The sequence below is a fragment of the Ambystoma mexicanum genome, chromosome 1q (genome assembly GCF_040938575.1).
Source record: "Ambystoma mexicanum isolate Mex_15411 chromosome 1q, UKY_AmexF1_1, whole genome shotgun sequence".
NCBI classification, from domain to species: domain Eukaryota; kingdom Metazoa; phylum Chordata; class Amphibia; order Caudata; family Ambystomatidae; genus Ambystoma; species Ambystoma mexicanum.
This window is the reverse complement of record NC_090922.1, coordinates 616263695-616275735: the sequence shown is the minus strand read 5'-3', so window position 1 is coordinate 616275735 and position 12041 is coordinate 616263695. Positions and strand designations below refer to the sequence as shown.

At 48.6% G+C, this 12041-nt stretch overlaps 1 protein-coding gene across 5 annotated transcripts in view; it reads right to left on the bottom strand.

Annotated features, from left to right (window-relative positions):
- The window catches only part of RASAL2 (RAS protein activator like 2), a 1332618-nt gene that overhangs the window by 896626 nt on the left and 423951 nt on the right, over window positions 1-12041 (bottom strand). For 2 of the 5 annotated variants that reach the window (XM_069641158.1, XM_069641159.1), the window contains exon 1: window positions 9226-9696. The exons of 2 other annotated variants lie outside the window; for them this stretch is intronic. In XM_069641158.1, the coding sequence (XP_069497259.1) occupies window positions 9226-9670 (445 nt within the window). In that variant the 5' untranslated portion in view covers window positions 9671-9696. Of the gene's footprint in view, window positions 1-9225; window positions 9699-12041 lie in introns of those variants that run through there. One more of the 5 variants, XM_069641160.1, reaches the window with a different exon arrangement.

Genomic DNA, 12041 nt, shown 5'->3' with positions numbered 1-12041 from the left:
AGACCCCATGAAGCACGGTCCACTCCCAAATCTGGATGGACAGGTCCACAAGAGGGGTAGACTTCATTCCCCCCTGCTTGTTTATGTAATACATTGATTCCACATTGTCCGTTCTTATGCGGACCACCTTGTTGACAATGAGAGGTCTGAACGCCTTGAGCGCCAGAAAAATCGCCAGAAGCTCCAGATTATTTATGTGCAGGAGCTTGTCCTGAGGTGACCAGAGGTCCGAGACCTGAAGAAGATCTAACGTCGCACCCCACCCCAAAAGGGAGGAGTCTATCGTGATCGTCACCATGGGAGCTGGGTCCGGGAACCCCGCGCCCACTGACAGGTTGCTGAGAGATGACCACCAGTCCAGATCCACTCTCGAAATCTGGAATCATTATCCGCTTGGAATCCGGGTCCACAGCCTGACGCCAGGAACTCCGAAGAGCCATCTGGGTCTGTCTCATTTTGAGACGAGCAAGAGGAAGAGCCAGTACACACGAGGCCATGAGGCCCAGAAGCCTCTGGAACCACCAGGCCGACATGCTCTCCGACTGCGCAAACATCTGACACGTGGCCAACAGATCGCCATTCTGTCCCCGGTCAGATACACTCGGCAGTCGATCGTGTTCCAACGAAAACCCAGGAAAGTCAGGTCCTGTGAGACCGTAATGGAGGATTTCCGCAAGTTCACCGACAGCCCAAGATGGAACAGGAGCTTAAGGAGAGACTGGAGGTTTTCCGCTGCTGCCAACAGACAAAGACTGCGTAGGAGCCAGTCGTCCAAATAGGGATACACATGGATACCCTGGAGACGAAGATGGGCCGTAATCACCGACATCATCTTCGTGAAGACACGCGGTGCTGAACTGAGGCCAAAAGGAAGCACCCGAAACTGAAAGTGCTCCTCTCCCAAAGAGAGGCGGAGGCATCTCCTGTGTGGATTCCAAATCAGGATATGCATGTACGCATCCTGAAGATCCACCACACTGAGCCAAATCGCCCATCTGCAAAGAGGAGCGAATCTGGCCGGGCGTGATCATCTTGAATTTCTCTTGGGGTAGGAAAAGATTGAACTGGGAAAGGTCTAGGATGGTGCGCAGGCCAGCCTGGTTGGGTTTGGGCACCGTAAACAGCCGGGAGTAGAAGCCCTCCCCTCGCTCCCCAAGGGGAACGGGTTCCACAGCTCTGAGGTGCAGAGGTTTCTGAACCTCGGCCTTGAGGGAGGGTGAGCCACGTACGCTGTTGTCTACAGATTTGCAGTCGAGGAAGCCCCTAAACCCAGAGGAAGGTCGACCTTGTGACAACGGCCTTTGAGACCTGAAGGGAGCTCTAACCAGAACAGACAATGATTTAGCCGTCTGAGTGCTATCTTTGGTTTTGGTGAGCTCTACATCAATAGAAGAGTGAAACAGCTCCTTACCATCAAATGGAAGGTCCAGAACCTTGTCTTGCATCTCCTTCGAGAACTTAGTGGCATGCAGCCACGCTTCCCGCGAGGTATCAACCCCAAGCATCAGACCCCGAGCCGAGGTGTCTACATGATGAGCCGCAGCCTCCAGGAGATCCTGGGCCAAGACCCTGGCATCGGAAAGGCCTCCTCTGAAATCCTCCAACTTCTCGACCGGAATGTGCTCCTCAAACTCCGACAGACCTCTCCACATCCGCATGTTAGCTCCCGCCAAAATCAATTCTGCATTGGCCTGCCTGAGCTGCAAGGCCGAATTGGCAAAGATTTTCCTCCCTAGGAAGTCCAGGAGCTTGTCCTCCTTTCCCAAGACCTGAGTAGCCGTCGCGGAGGAGGATGCTGCAGGCCTGGATTGCAACGTAGCCGCAGCCACCACTGTGGAGGAGGGAGGCGGACAAGACAAGGCCACTTCTTCCGAAGAATGCAGCCTTTACCTCGCGTCAATCTTTTTATTGACAAAAAGTCCCGAGTGTGGCTTTTCCCAAACTCTTCGGACCACGGCCAGAACGTCCTTCTGCAAGAATAGGCCGGTTCGCTCCAAAGGAGACAAGGTGAATGCCCCAGAAAGCACGCCCTCCTGCGGAGCAGGTGCCTCGGGCACCGGAACATAAGAAACTCATTATGTCCAGCACCCGGTCATGGAAAGCTCTGATAGAGCGGGGAAGGTCCTTGTTGTCCTGATCGCCTTGAGGGTCATCTGACAGGTCAGGATCCTGCTGAGCCATGTCAGGCACTGCCTTGTCCACTGGGGACAATGGTGGCACAGGCGTAAGCGCAAGGGGGAGGCACCGGCGGAACGGGTGGAGCCGGAGGCGCGGGTGGACATATCTCCTTGAAAAGCCCTTTGAAATATTCCCTCATGGGGTCTGTGCACATAAGCGCTTTAAATTTACCAAAAAAAGCGTCCTCAGGAGATTGTTTCGGAACCTGGAGAGGCCTCTCCTGAGGTGGACAAATCCAGGGACGTAACGGAGAAGGGTGCCACACTGGCCCCTCCACCGACGGATCCACATAAATCAAGGGAGCCGCCCCGCGAGCAACGAAACATTGTGCGGAAGAAGCATCCGGGCGTTCCAATCATAAACCAGGCGGTAAGGATGCGCACAAGGTACCTTAGGTTCACCCGAAGGACCGAACCCTACACCAGGGGCCGATGGCGTAGTTGTAGGGGTAGTACCTAAAATGGCCACCGTGGTCGTGGCGGGAAAAGCCGCCATTTTGTCCTCATCTGAGGGGAACTGCAGCATGTGAGGAAGTGAGGCAGGGGTCTTAATTTTAGACTTAACGTAAGGAACCTCGCCAGAGCCGGTACTATGAGGCCTGGAATTTTTCTGCGACATACCAACCGCCAACTGAGCCTTCGAAGGAAGGGCCTCTCCACTGCCGGTAAAAGGAGAAACTTTCTTCTTTGCCCCCTCAACAGATCTGGTGTCACCACAAGAGCGGGAACGGCGCGCCTTCACGGACAGGGTCTTGCCAGGCCCCTCAGAACTGTTAGTATCCTTAGCCTCTGTACGAGGGACCTCAGCCCGGTAGAAGCCTTATCGGCACGGGCCTCGAACATCCTTTCGGTAACCTCAAGCCCAGCCAAGACCTCGGGGCGCACCCCGGTTTCGTCTTTGATGGAAGCCGAAAGAGCGGCTTCAGCGCAAGCTCCGGTACCCCACGACTCAGTAGAACTGGGTCTACAGACAGTCCCCCACAGGAGGGGCCTCGGAGCGTACTCCGGTGGACACAGGCCCCTTACGGAGACCCTCGGAGAAAACTCTGGTAGAATTATTGGGCCCGACAGGCACCTCAGGGCGAACCCCGGTAACAGAGCGATCAACGCCCCTCCCGGCTCGAGAGGAACCCGGAAAGGTATCCCCCGGCCGGGGTCCTCTGAAAAGTAAAGAACTTACCGGGCGTTTTTTCTTCTCGTCGATGAACGCCTCAAAATTCAAAGGAGGAGTCCGTCCGAACACCACCTCCCACCACTCCAACCGACATTGAAGTGCCTGGACCAAAAGGGAGTCACAGTAAAAACAGGAGTCCTAACAGTGTTCCGGACCCAAACATTCTAAACAAAGAGGATGGGGATCTGCCCTCGCGAAGCGACGGTGATACGATGAACAGTTTGGAAAATCTAGTTTAAAAGACATAGACAGACCAGTAAACGAACGCTAGCGAGAGCCAGAGAGGGAAAAAGGGAAGAAAGTCTTCCGAGGATGCAAGAGCGTCCGGCCCCGATCGTGCGGAGAATAGGACTGATGGGCGATGTGCGGGGCGGAGCCAAGGTGGGCGGGGTTTACGGCCGCGTGCCGGGCCCCGAGCATGAAAGAGGAGGGACACATTTTTGAAAAAAATGTGGATGCTTTTTACAAAGTGCTCCGGTCCCGTCCCACAGGACGGAGAGATGTCTCATAAGTATGGAGGAAAAGGGACGGGACGTAGGAGTATGTGTAGAATCATTTTCGACCTACAGTGTGTGCTCTAGGGCAAACGGTGAGGTAGTGGTATGCAGTAGAAGTGTGCTCGTTTACAAAGAATGCATGCATGGACGATCGAATTTTTAACTGGAACCCCGCAAATGTTCACACCATGCAAACGGGTGCACGAGTGAATAAGAGCCAGCATATAACGCGTCCTGTGCGTTTGATTTGCAAAACGCCTCTGTTTTGCGAGTGGTCCGCAAGTATGTGCGCACGCATGTGGTAAAGGAACCTGGCCTATGTTCATGTTCGAAGCGCCCACTGGGTGAATGACTCATGTCAGAATACGGAGTCTGCAGCTAGAGGAACACAGGAAGTGATGAGCTGTTCAGCAGCATAAAGGGCCAACCGATGACAGATGCGTACAGGACAGACCTGCAGGGCAAAGGCAGAAAGCTCCCCGACCCAAATCACAGCGTGTTAAACCTTTACCATCTCCCAGCACTTGGCCTCTGACACCAGTTTATTGACGGTTAAACAGATACAGCGAACAGAGCCTGGGGTCTTGTCTCCCTGCCACGTGCACACGCTTCTTACAGAAGCTCCATTTATTATTGCAGCTCGTGAATGCTGTGTGAAAATCTATGGCGAAAACCACGTTTTCGGAGCTCTGGCAAACACCGCCCCTTTCAGGACTAACAATGAAGAACATCCACTGCAGCCTCTTTCTGTGATGGCAGAAAATATTTTTTTAAAAGACAACAACTGTGAACAAGAGCCCAAGATCCTGCCTTTCAACCCATGCACTAACGGATCTTCCATGATTTGCCACCTGGGAAAAGACCAAAGGCTGCACCTGCTGGCAAGGTCTATGTTGTTTGCTGCCTATTGCTCGTTTTCAACATACTGGGTTTCAGTGTTGGATTAGGCCATTGTCACTCAGTCCTCAATATACCAGGTCATCACCCCGACTCCTCTAAACCCAATAAGTGGAGTCAACTGACAACAATTGCTACAGAAACATTTTTCATAGAGAGGACAACTATTACACCACTCATTTATTGATGTTACAGCCAATCCGTGTTTACATAAAAATGTAGAGCATGTGGTATGTGGCCGCTAAAAAACCTCCTAGATTTAGAGCTATGTAATGCTACTAGAGGAGCTCCATGGCTCCAACAAATGCACAAATCGCCTTTTGAACTGGATTTAGAGAGTTGGTGCACAAACAATCTCTACCCACTCCTACACGCACAGTGTATACTAGAACAGTGGTAGGAAGCCTATAGGTTAAAATGATCCCTGGTCTGTGAAAAAGATTACATGAGAGCATTGGCTACCAAAATAAAGGAAAAATCAGCCAGGCCCACAAAAAAACTGCGGTTCATCCAATGGCGCTGGTCAATACTTCATGGCAACAAATAACGAAAGTGCAGCAAGGAAATTGGCACCTTTTGTGCAATGCCCAAACAATTCCGTTTTTTATGCCAAGCCCCACTTGAGCAATAATGTTGGCAGGGCAGCACCAAATGTAATATAAAACTTCTTATATTTTCCTTTAAAGGCAGTCACCCTCCTCCCTTTCAAAAGAGCGTAGCGCCTCGCTGGACATCTTTATGGGCAACCATGGGCTGGGAGGGTGCAAGCCCCAATGTGTTGTCCCCCCTTATATGGGTTTATAAGAAATTGACAGAAGGCCATTTTAACCATCCTTAAGCTCGAAATCAATTTGGCAAAGGGATTCTTCCAGGGGTAATACTTTCAGGGTTTATTCTGGTTATGCCCTCTTGTGAATGGCGGGCCAGTTCGTGAAAAGAGCTCAAAACTAGATTCAATTGCCAGAAAGGAAGGCAGCATGGGATTAGAGACACTAGTTTAAAGTATTTTGGTTGATTTCTGGCATTGTACCCGACAGTAGCATGGTATCGGTAGCACAGAGATAAACAAAGGATAGCAAAGTCTTAACATTTTGCAGTGTGGCAGAATTGGATAGGGGTTTAATGAAAGCATTTTCGTTACTGGGAACCATGGATTTAAACACCATCCACCTACCTACAAGATACGCTCATGAGCTCAGTGGGATCCCGAAACCTGGCTGTCTTCCCATGTAGAAAAAATGTAAACATGGTCTAAACTGTGCCTTTTTGGCGGTGGACCCGACCTCCTAAAATGTCCTGTCCTTGGAACTCAATTTATCAATGGTTCTTTTGGCTTTTACGAGACATAGTTTTTAGTCTCTGATACGTGGACAGTGGCTTTGTGATCTTCAGTTTCAATGCAAAGTATTCAAAGTAGAAACCTCTACATCGCTGAGGCAGTTTAAAAAGATATTATTTCAACAATTGTCCACATTTTGTGACCTGAGCATGGCGATACTACTACTTTCCCACAAAATATATATTCTTTTGCACTGGGCTTTCTCCAACAAAAAAAAAAAGCTCCCTTTATACATTTTTTTAAAGAATGCATCCATTTATTAACCATATTCTTGCCTTGAGGTTGTTGTGCATGTTGAACATTTTTGTCAAATCATAGTCTAGTTTCTTATCTATTTATAAATGAGGAAGTCACCTTGTTTGTATCCAAGCTACCTCTATTGTAAAATGTCCTCCTGCCATGCCAATTGTAAAGTATTTGTTAGGCGGAAACCTGTGCAGTTCCCTCTGGGACCAATGCAAAAGATTTAGGACTACAGATGTTTGGCGGTGAACCCACTTGGTAGCAGTCTGTACCACACAGATTCACTTGGTAGCTGTGGCTGAGCAGTCAGACTTCCCTCAAGAAGAGTTGAGCAGTATGTGGAGCATACAAAATAGGGCAATTCTTCCCAGCAAGACAAGCAAACACGCAACGAGGCTTAGTATAAAGATATTAAGGTATTTATTTATAACGAAACATCTATGAAAAACACTATGGCGAATTCACGGCAAACAAATCAAACACAATTACTCTACGAAGAAGAAACGATCAATCCCCCTAGCAATATTTCGACAAGTCTAGGTTCTACCGGCACCACTTATTTACAGACAGAGGTGTATACCTCAACCTAGATGATACTCTAATATAGTTAGGACGGGAGAGAAAAAGCTAGGCAGGTTACGAAATGAACACAGTTCAATACTTCACGGGCAAAATGTATGGTAAGAAGGCAAGAACCACAATAGATCATAAAGTTCAGAGGCCAGGCCCACTCGGAGAGAGGCAAGGCGATATGTCCCAAAAAAGTCTCTAGTGGAGATGCATTCAAATCTTTGTAGCAAATTGTTTCGGCAGATTGAACCAGTTCAGAACAATAAATGAGAAAAGCTTGGAGGCGACCCAACGGAAAGGAGAGGATTAAGACACCTCACTCGAACCGATCGAAAGGGAAGCCAGGTGGACACAGTACCTTGTTGTGGAGGGCAGCTCCGGCGGGGGCAGTTGTTCCTGGTGGTGGATGCACGTCGGGTCTTTGCCAAGAGTAGAGATGATCTAGTCGTCGAAGAAAAATGAAGTCCGGTGCACCACCAGGGAAGAGACCAGCCGCGGAGTGCTCCGTCACAAGGCACCACCTTTTGGTCGCGGTACAGGGGTAGTGGCTATCCGGTTGCCGCGGTGCTCTGCACGGGCAATTCGACCACTGCGTCCTGAGGCGAATAAAAAGCAAAGGGACTGGTTGTTCCCACCAGTCAGGGGAAGAGACTCACCGGCAGGGAGATCTCCTCTGTCGTCGGGAAGTGGTGAGTCGGTTCCGCAGGGCTCCACCGGAGGTGTCGTCGAGCAGGTCGGCTCAGCGTTACCCTCGTCGGATTCTTAGATCCTGTGGCGACTTCTGAAGATCCAGTCCCAAAAGTCCTGCTTTTATGCAGAAAACCCCCATTCATTCAGCCTAGCTGTCAATCAACACATGCTAAGTGGTGAGCGGGAAGGCTCACCAGTTGGGCCAATCACTCCAGAGTGCGACCGGAGTTGGCAAGGCAGCTCGGTCCAGGGTGCCTAAACCCCCTCCCACACCCCTGTGGTAACCCAGACAGAATGGCACCACTTTGGAGGGTCTCTGTACAGAGCCCGCCAAAAGTGGAACAAAGGGCTCGACCTTTGGTTTAGGAGTCACAGAGACGAACACAGACGCCATTTTACAAACCGAGTTCTGGCAGAAAATACCATCCGATAAACTTATTTAAGATAAGTAGATCGGTGGTACGTTAGAGATTAACGAGAAAAAGTATCAATCTCCAACAATGGGACGAATCCCATAGGGTTATGTTCGGGGTCGAACATAACAAGTAGTTTCCACTGCCACCAGCCAAAACTCGACGAGAGGGGACGGGACAGTGCCCCCTCGAGTAACAGATCCAGGAGTAATTGAATTACCCCTACTAGTACGTCCACAATAAGATGGTTTATATTAGTTCTGTTAGTAAATTTAGGTCTAGTAAAGCCAATGGTGACTTTACATGCCCGGGGAGACAGTAGTCAGTCCCCGGGTATGGAGTCTATGGTGGAGGTCCACTAGGACGCCCCAGTGTTACGGCACGTAGGGTGCGGTGTAACACACATCGAAAAACATATGAGACCCTCTGGAGTAAAAGACCCCATAGCCCATAGAACACATTGACATTCAAAGGAATTACACACATTCATGTCCAAGAGTGGGAGGAAAAGAGTCTCACTCTTGGCAGGATGGAAAAAAACAAACTCCAGAAATCCAGCAAAGCTGCTGGGGGACTCACTAGGTTAGGAAATTCAGCCTAAACAGAGAATTCTCCCTAACAGTATTGAAGACGTATTCCCACTTTTAGTGCAGGAGGCTGAGAAAGGTCCAGCTTTCATGAAGTGTTAATAGAGAAGCACCCCAAAGTTGTCCCTAGATTTGCAGTTTTGGTAGCGGCTTGTTGGAATAATTACTTAGTTACTATTGTGAATGCAATAGAAAATAACCCTGTGACAGGACGGTGCACATCAATCCTTTAATCCAACAACATACGTAGTAAAGCCTTCAAAAAAGCATTTTGAGAGCAATTTAACTTTGCACAAAGGTTAAAAAAAAAAAAAAAAAAAAACAGGAGGCACACATTTATTAATAGTATTGTGAAATTTCCTTTAGCAAAAAAGGACAGTGGGCTCTTGTTGGTTACATTTGGACATGAAAGGATACATGGCTTAGAATAACAGTGCTATGGGGTCTTGAAGGCTGCTGATTAGAGCACACACTTTCCAGACGTTCCACTACACCGCATTGTAATCTACCCATTTCGCCTTTGCTTGCTGGTGCACACATACCCTCATATCTAGTAATAATCAGTTTGGCGGAAAGTAAGTGCCACACGTGGTGTGTCATTTTCCAACACTACAATATTTGCATTAAAGGCGTGTTACCTTTGTTCTCCTTCTGTGAGCAACTGAAGTGCAGGCTCCTTGAAAGGCTGGACAAGAAACCGTGCCTGAAGACTTCTCCCTCCTCGGACTCGACCTTCCGAAGGACAGGCTTTTTTGTCCCAGCTGTAGTCATTGGGCCTGCTGGCTCTGACATGGACCTGATGAATTGGACACCAGAAAAGGTATGGTCCAACCCGGCTACCAATGGCTCGTCCAGCGCACAGACAATGGCGGGTGCATTGCTCCTGCAGCATTCAACTGTTGATGATGCCTGGTGCTGGGGCAAGGACATCGGCGAGCTGCCCCCTCCTCTCAAGAACCTGCGTGGTCTGGTAGGGGTCTTCCATCTGTAGCTTCCCAGCACCTCCCCAGGGGGGCTTGACAAATCATGCTCAGACATGAACTCGTGCCTCTTTATTTGGAAGCATCTTTGGTTGTCAATCATATCCAGGCTTCTCTCTCGACTACTCTGCAAAAGGCTCTGGACAGTATCTCAAACTACGCTTGAAAACAACACAGATCACTTCCTGCAAAGTGAAGACACTTCTATACACGGTCAGGAAATGACTAGAGGGGAAAGCTAAAAAAAAAAAAAAAAAAAAAAAAAAAAAAAGGAACACCTCAGATACCGTCTACGCCAACCAATCGAAGTTTTGGTTCTCATTTCTTTGAAATCTGTGGATGAAAATAGATGCATGTTTGTAAAGTACCCGCGCTTGTTTTCCACTTCGTCAATTTTAAAATCGAAAGCACGTCTCCAAAAACTGCGTAAGAGCAGTGTCATGTGGGTGAAAAGGAGCAAGCTGCAGTTCGGGAATAAGTAACCATCCACTGCGCATGCACTTGAATTGAGTAATAGACATTTTTAGCTCTTTCAGTGTGCTGTCATGTGTTATAGCCTCGGGTACTGTAAATATTTGATCAACCCTTCTCTTTTTTTTTTATTTAGTTTGACAATCTACTGTTATGCTTTGGTGAACAAAACTGAAAAGCGTTCCAAATGCAGTCAAGGGAATATGCTGTTATGTGGTATTATTACTTCTCCCTCCCTACTCATCAAACCTTTTAAAATAAGGCCTAGTACTACCAACCTCAGCTTTCTTGGCACCGAGTAAAACATACTATGTTACATGTAGACTTTATATAGCTCAAAAAAACAGTTTGGTTATCCAAGCACCCCATCAAAGAGTGCATCCAACATCTGAAACACAGAAATCAGGCTTACCATAAAAAGGGTCTTTAACTTTTCAATGGTGGCGAGGAGGATGGTTTCTGATTCAAAGGCAGAGGGCCTCACTACAAGTATGGCGGTAAGGGAAAAAAGTGGCAGTAATTACATTACCATCACTTTTCCCACACTGCCAAATTACAAGTTTGCCGGTGAGGTGGACTGATTTGCCTCCAGCCAAGAGCTGGAGGTAAGTCAGGCACCCCACCAGCACAAAACAGCTGATGTCGGTAATACCGGCAATTCCCTCCACCCCCGCCCATAGAGTCCTATTGACTCCATAGAATAGGAATTAACATACCCTTGCCGGGACGTACAATCAGCCAGTAATTCTGGCAGATCAGGTGCCAGTAATGGTATTACTGTTTGTTGGCATCCCACTGGATTTACCAGCGGGATACCACTAAACCTATAACGAGGCCCAGAGTATTTCAAATTCCAGCTACAGTGACCTACAACCATCTTGTGCGAGTTACTTGTTTTTTGTAATCTAAGAATTGGAAGCGGGGGTTTTAGTAGCCAGTTGGTGGAATTAATACAATTTAGCAGTTCGTCATTGAAGCTAGCTTGTTGTCCCCTATTGCACATGTTCTTTTCATAGCATTTATTAACTATTGTGCACTTATCCCTCTTGCTTAACTCTCAGAAACATGAGAGCCGCTTCATTCATTAAGGGCCCGATTAATGGAAAAGTGTGCAGAGATCCCGCAAAACGGGCGCGCAGAGTTTCCCTGCACACTCTGCGTAGTCATGGAATTGTTCACGCATAGTAACTGTATACGCAAGTCATGGCCAGAACGCCACCATGCAAAGCAAAAACAGACAGAAACAGCTACCTGTGCATGCCCCTCAGGCACAAACACATGCACCCTTGAAATAATGCATGGGATCTGCCGCAACCAGGTCTGCACCTTTGGGACACTGCGCTGGGTCCCTTGTAACTGTTACCGGCACCCCGACAACATGCGTACAAATTTTATTAACTCGGGTTAAACTCTAAAAATAAAATTGCGTGTACACCCCTGTAAACCGTTCCTGCAAACCGCTACACTGCATGCGCGCACCGCTATATTAGATAGTAATCCCGGCTGCGTACACACACCCCTAAATCCAATGTGCGATCTCACCTCTGCGCGGTGTATACTATGCATATACACAAGTGCCTGTACGCCTGCCTTCGGGTGGCGGATAGAATGAGGGCTTTGCGTGGCAATTTCCCTGATGACGAGGTTGCGCGGTTGAATCCATGAACATGTTTCATTCCGCACATTTGTGGGCGTGCAATGGACTGCCTGCGGGCTGTCCCTCGTAACGCCCACATTTTCCCTTGCTCTTCCTCATTTTCTGAGTTTTCTGTCATTTTCGCCCCCTAGTCTGCCCAAGCCACGCCCTGCGTGGTGTCTCATGCAAGGCACTTGGGCGCTCGCAGAGGCATGCCTGCGCAAAGTCCCCGCAAAGTACAAAAAAGTACAGCGCAGTCGATTCCATGAATAGACAAACAGGATTTTGCACGCGGTTTGGCCTGCAAAGTCCCTATTTTCCGCACATGAAATTACTTGAATTGGGCCCATAGGCTCGAAGAATTGTG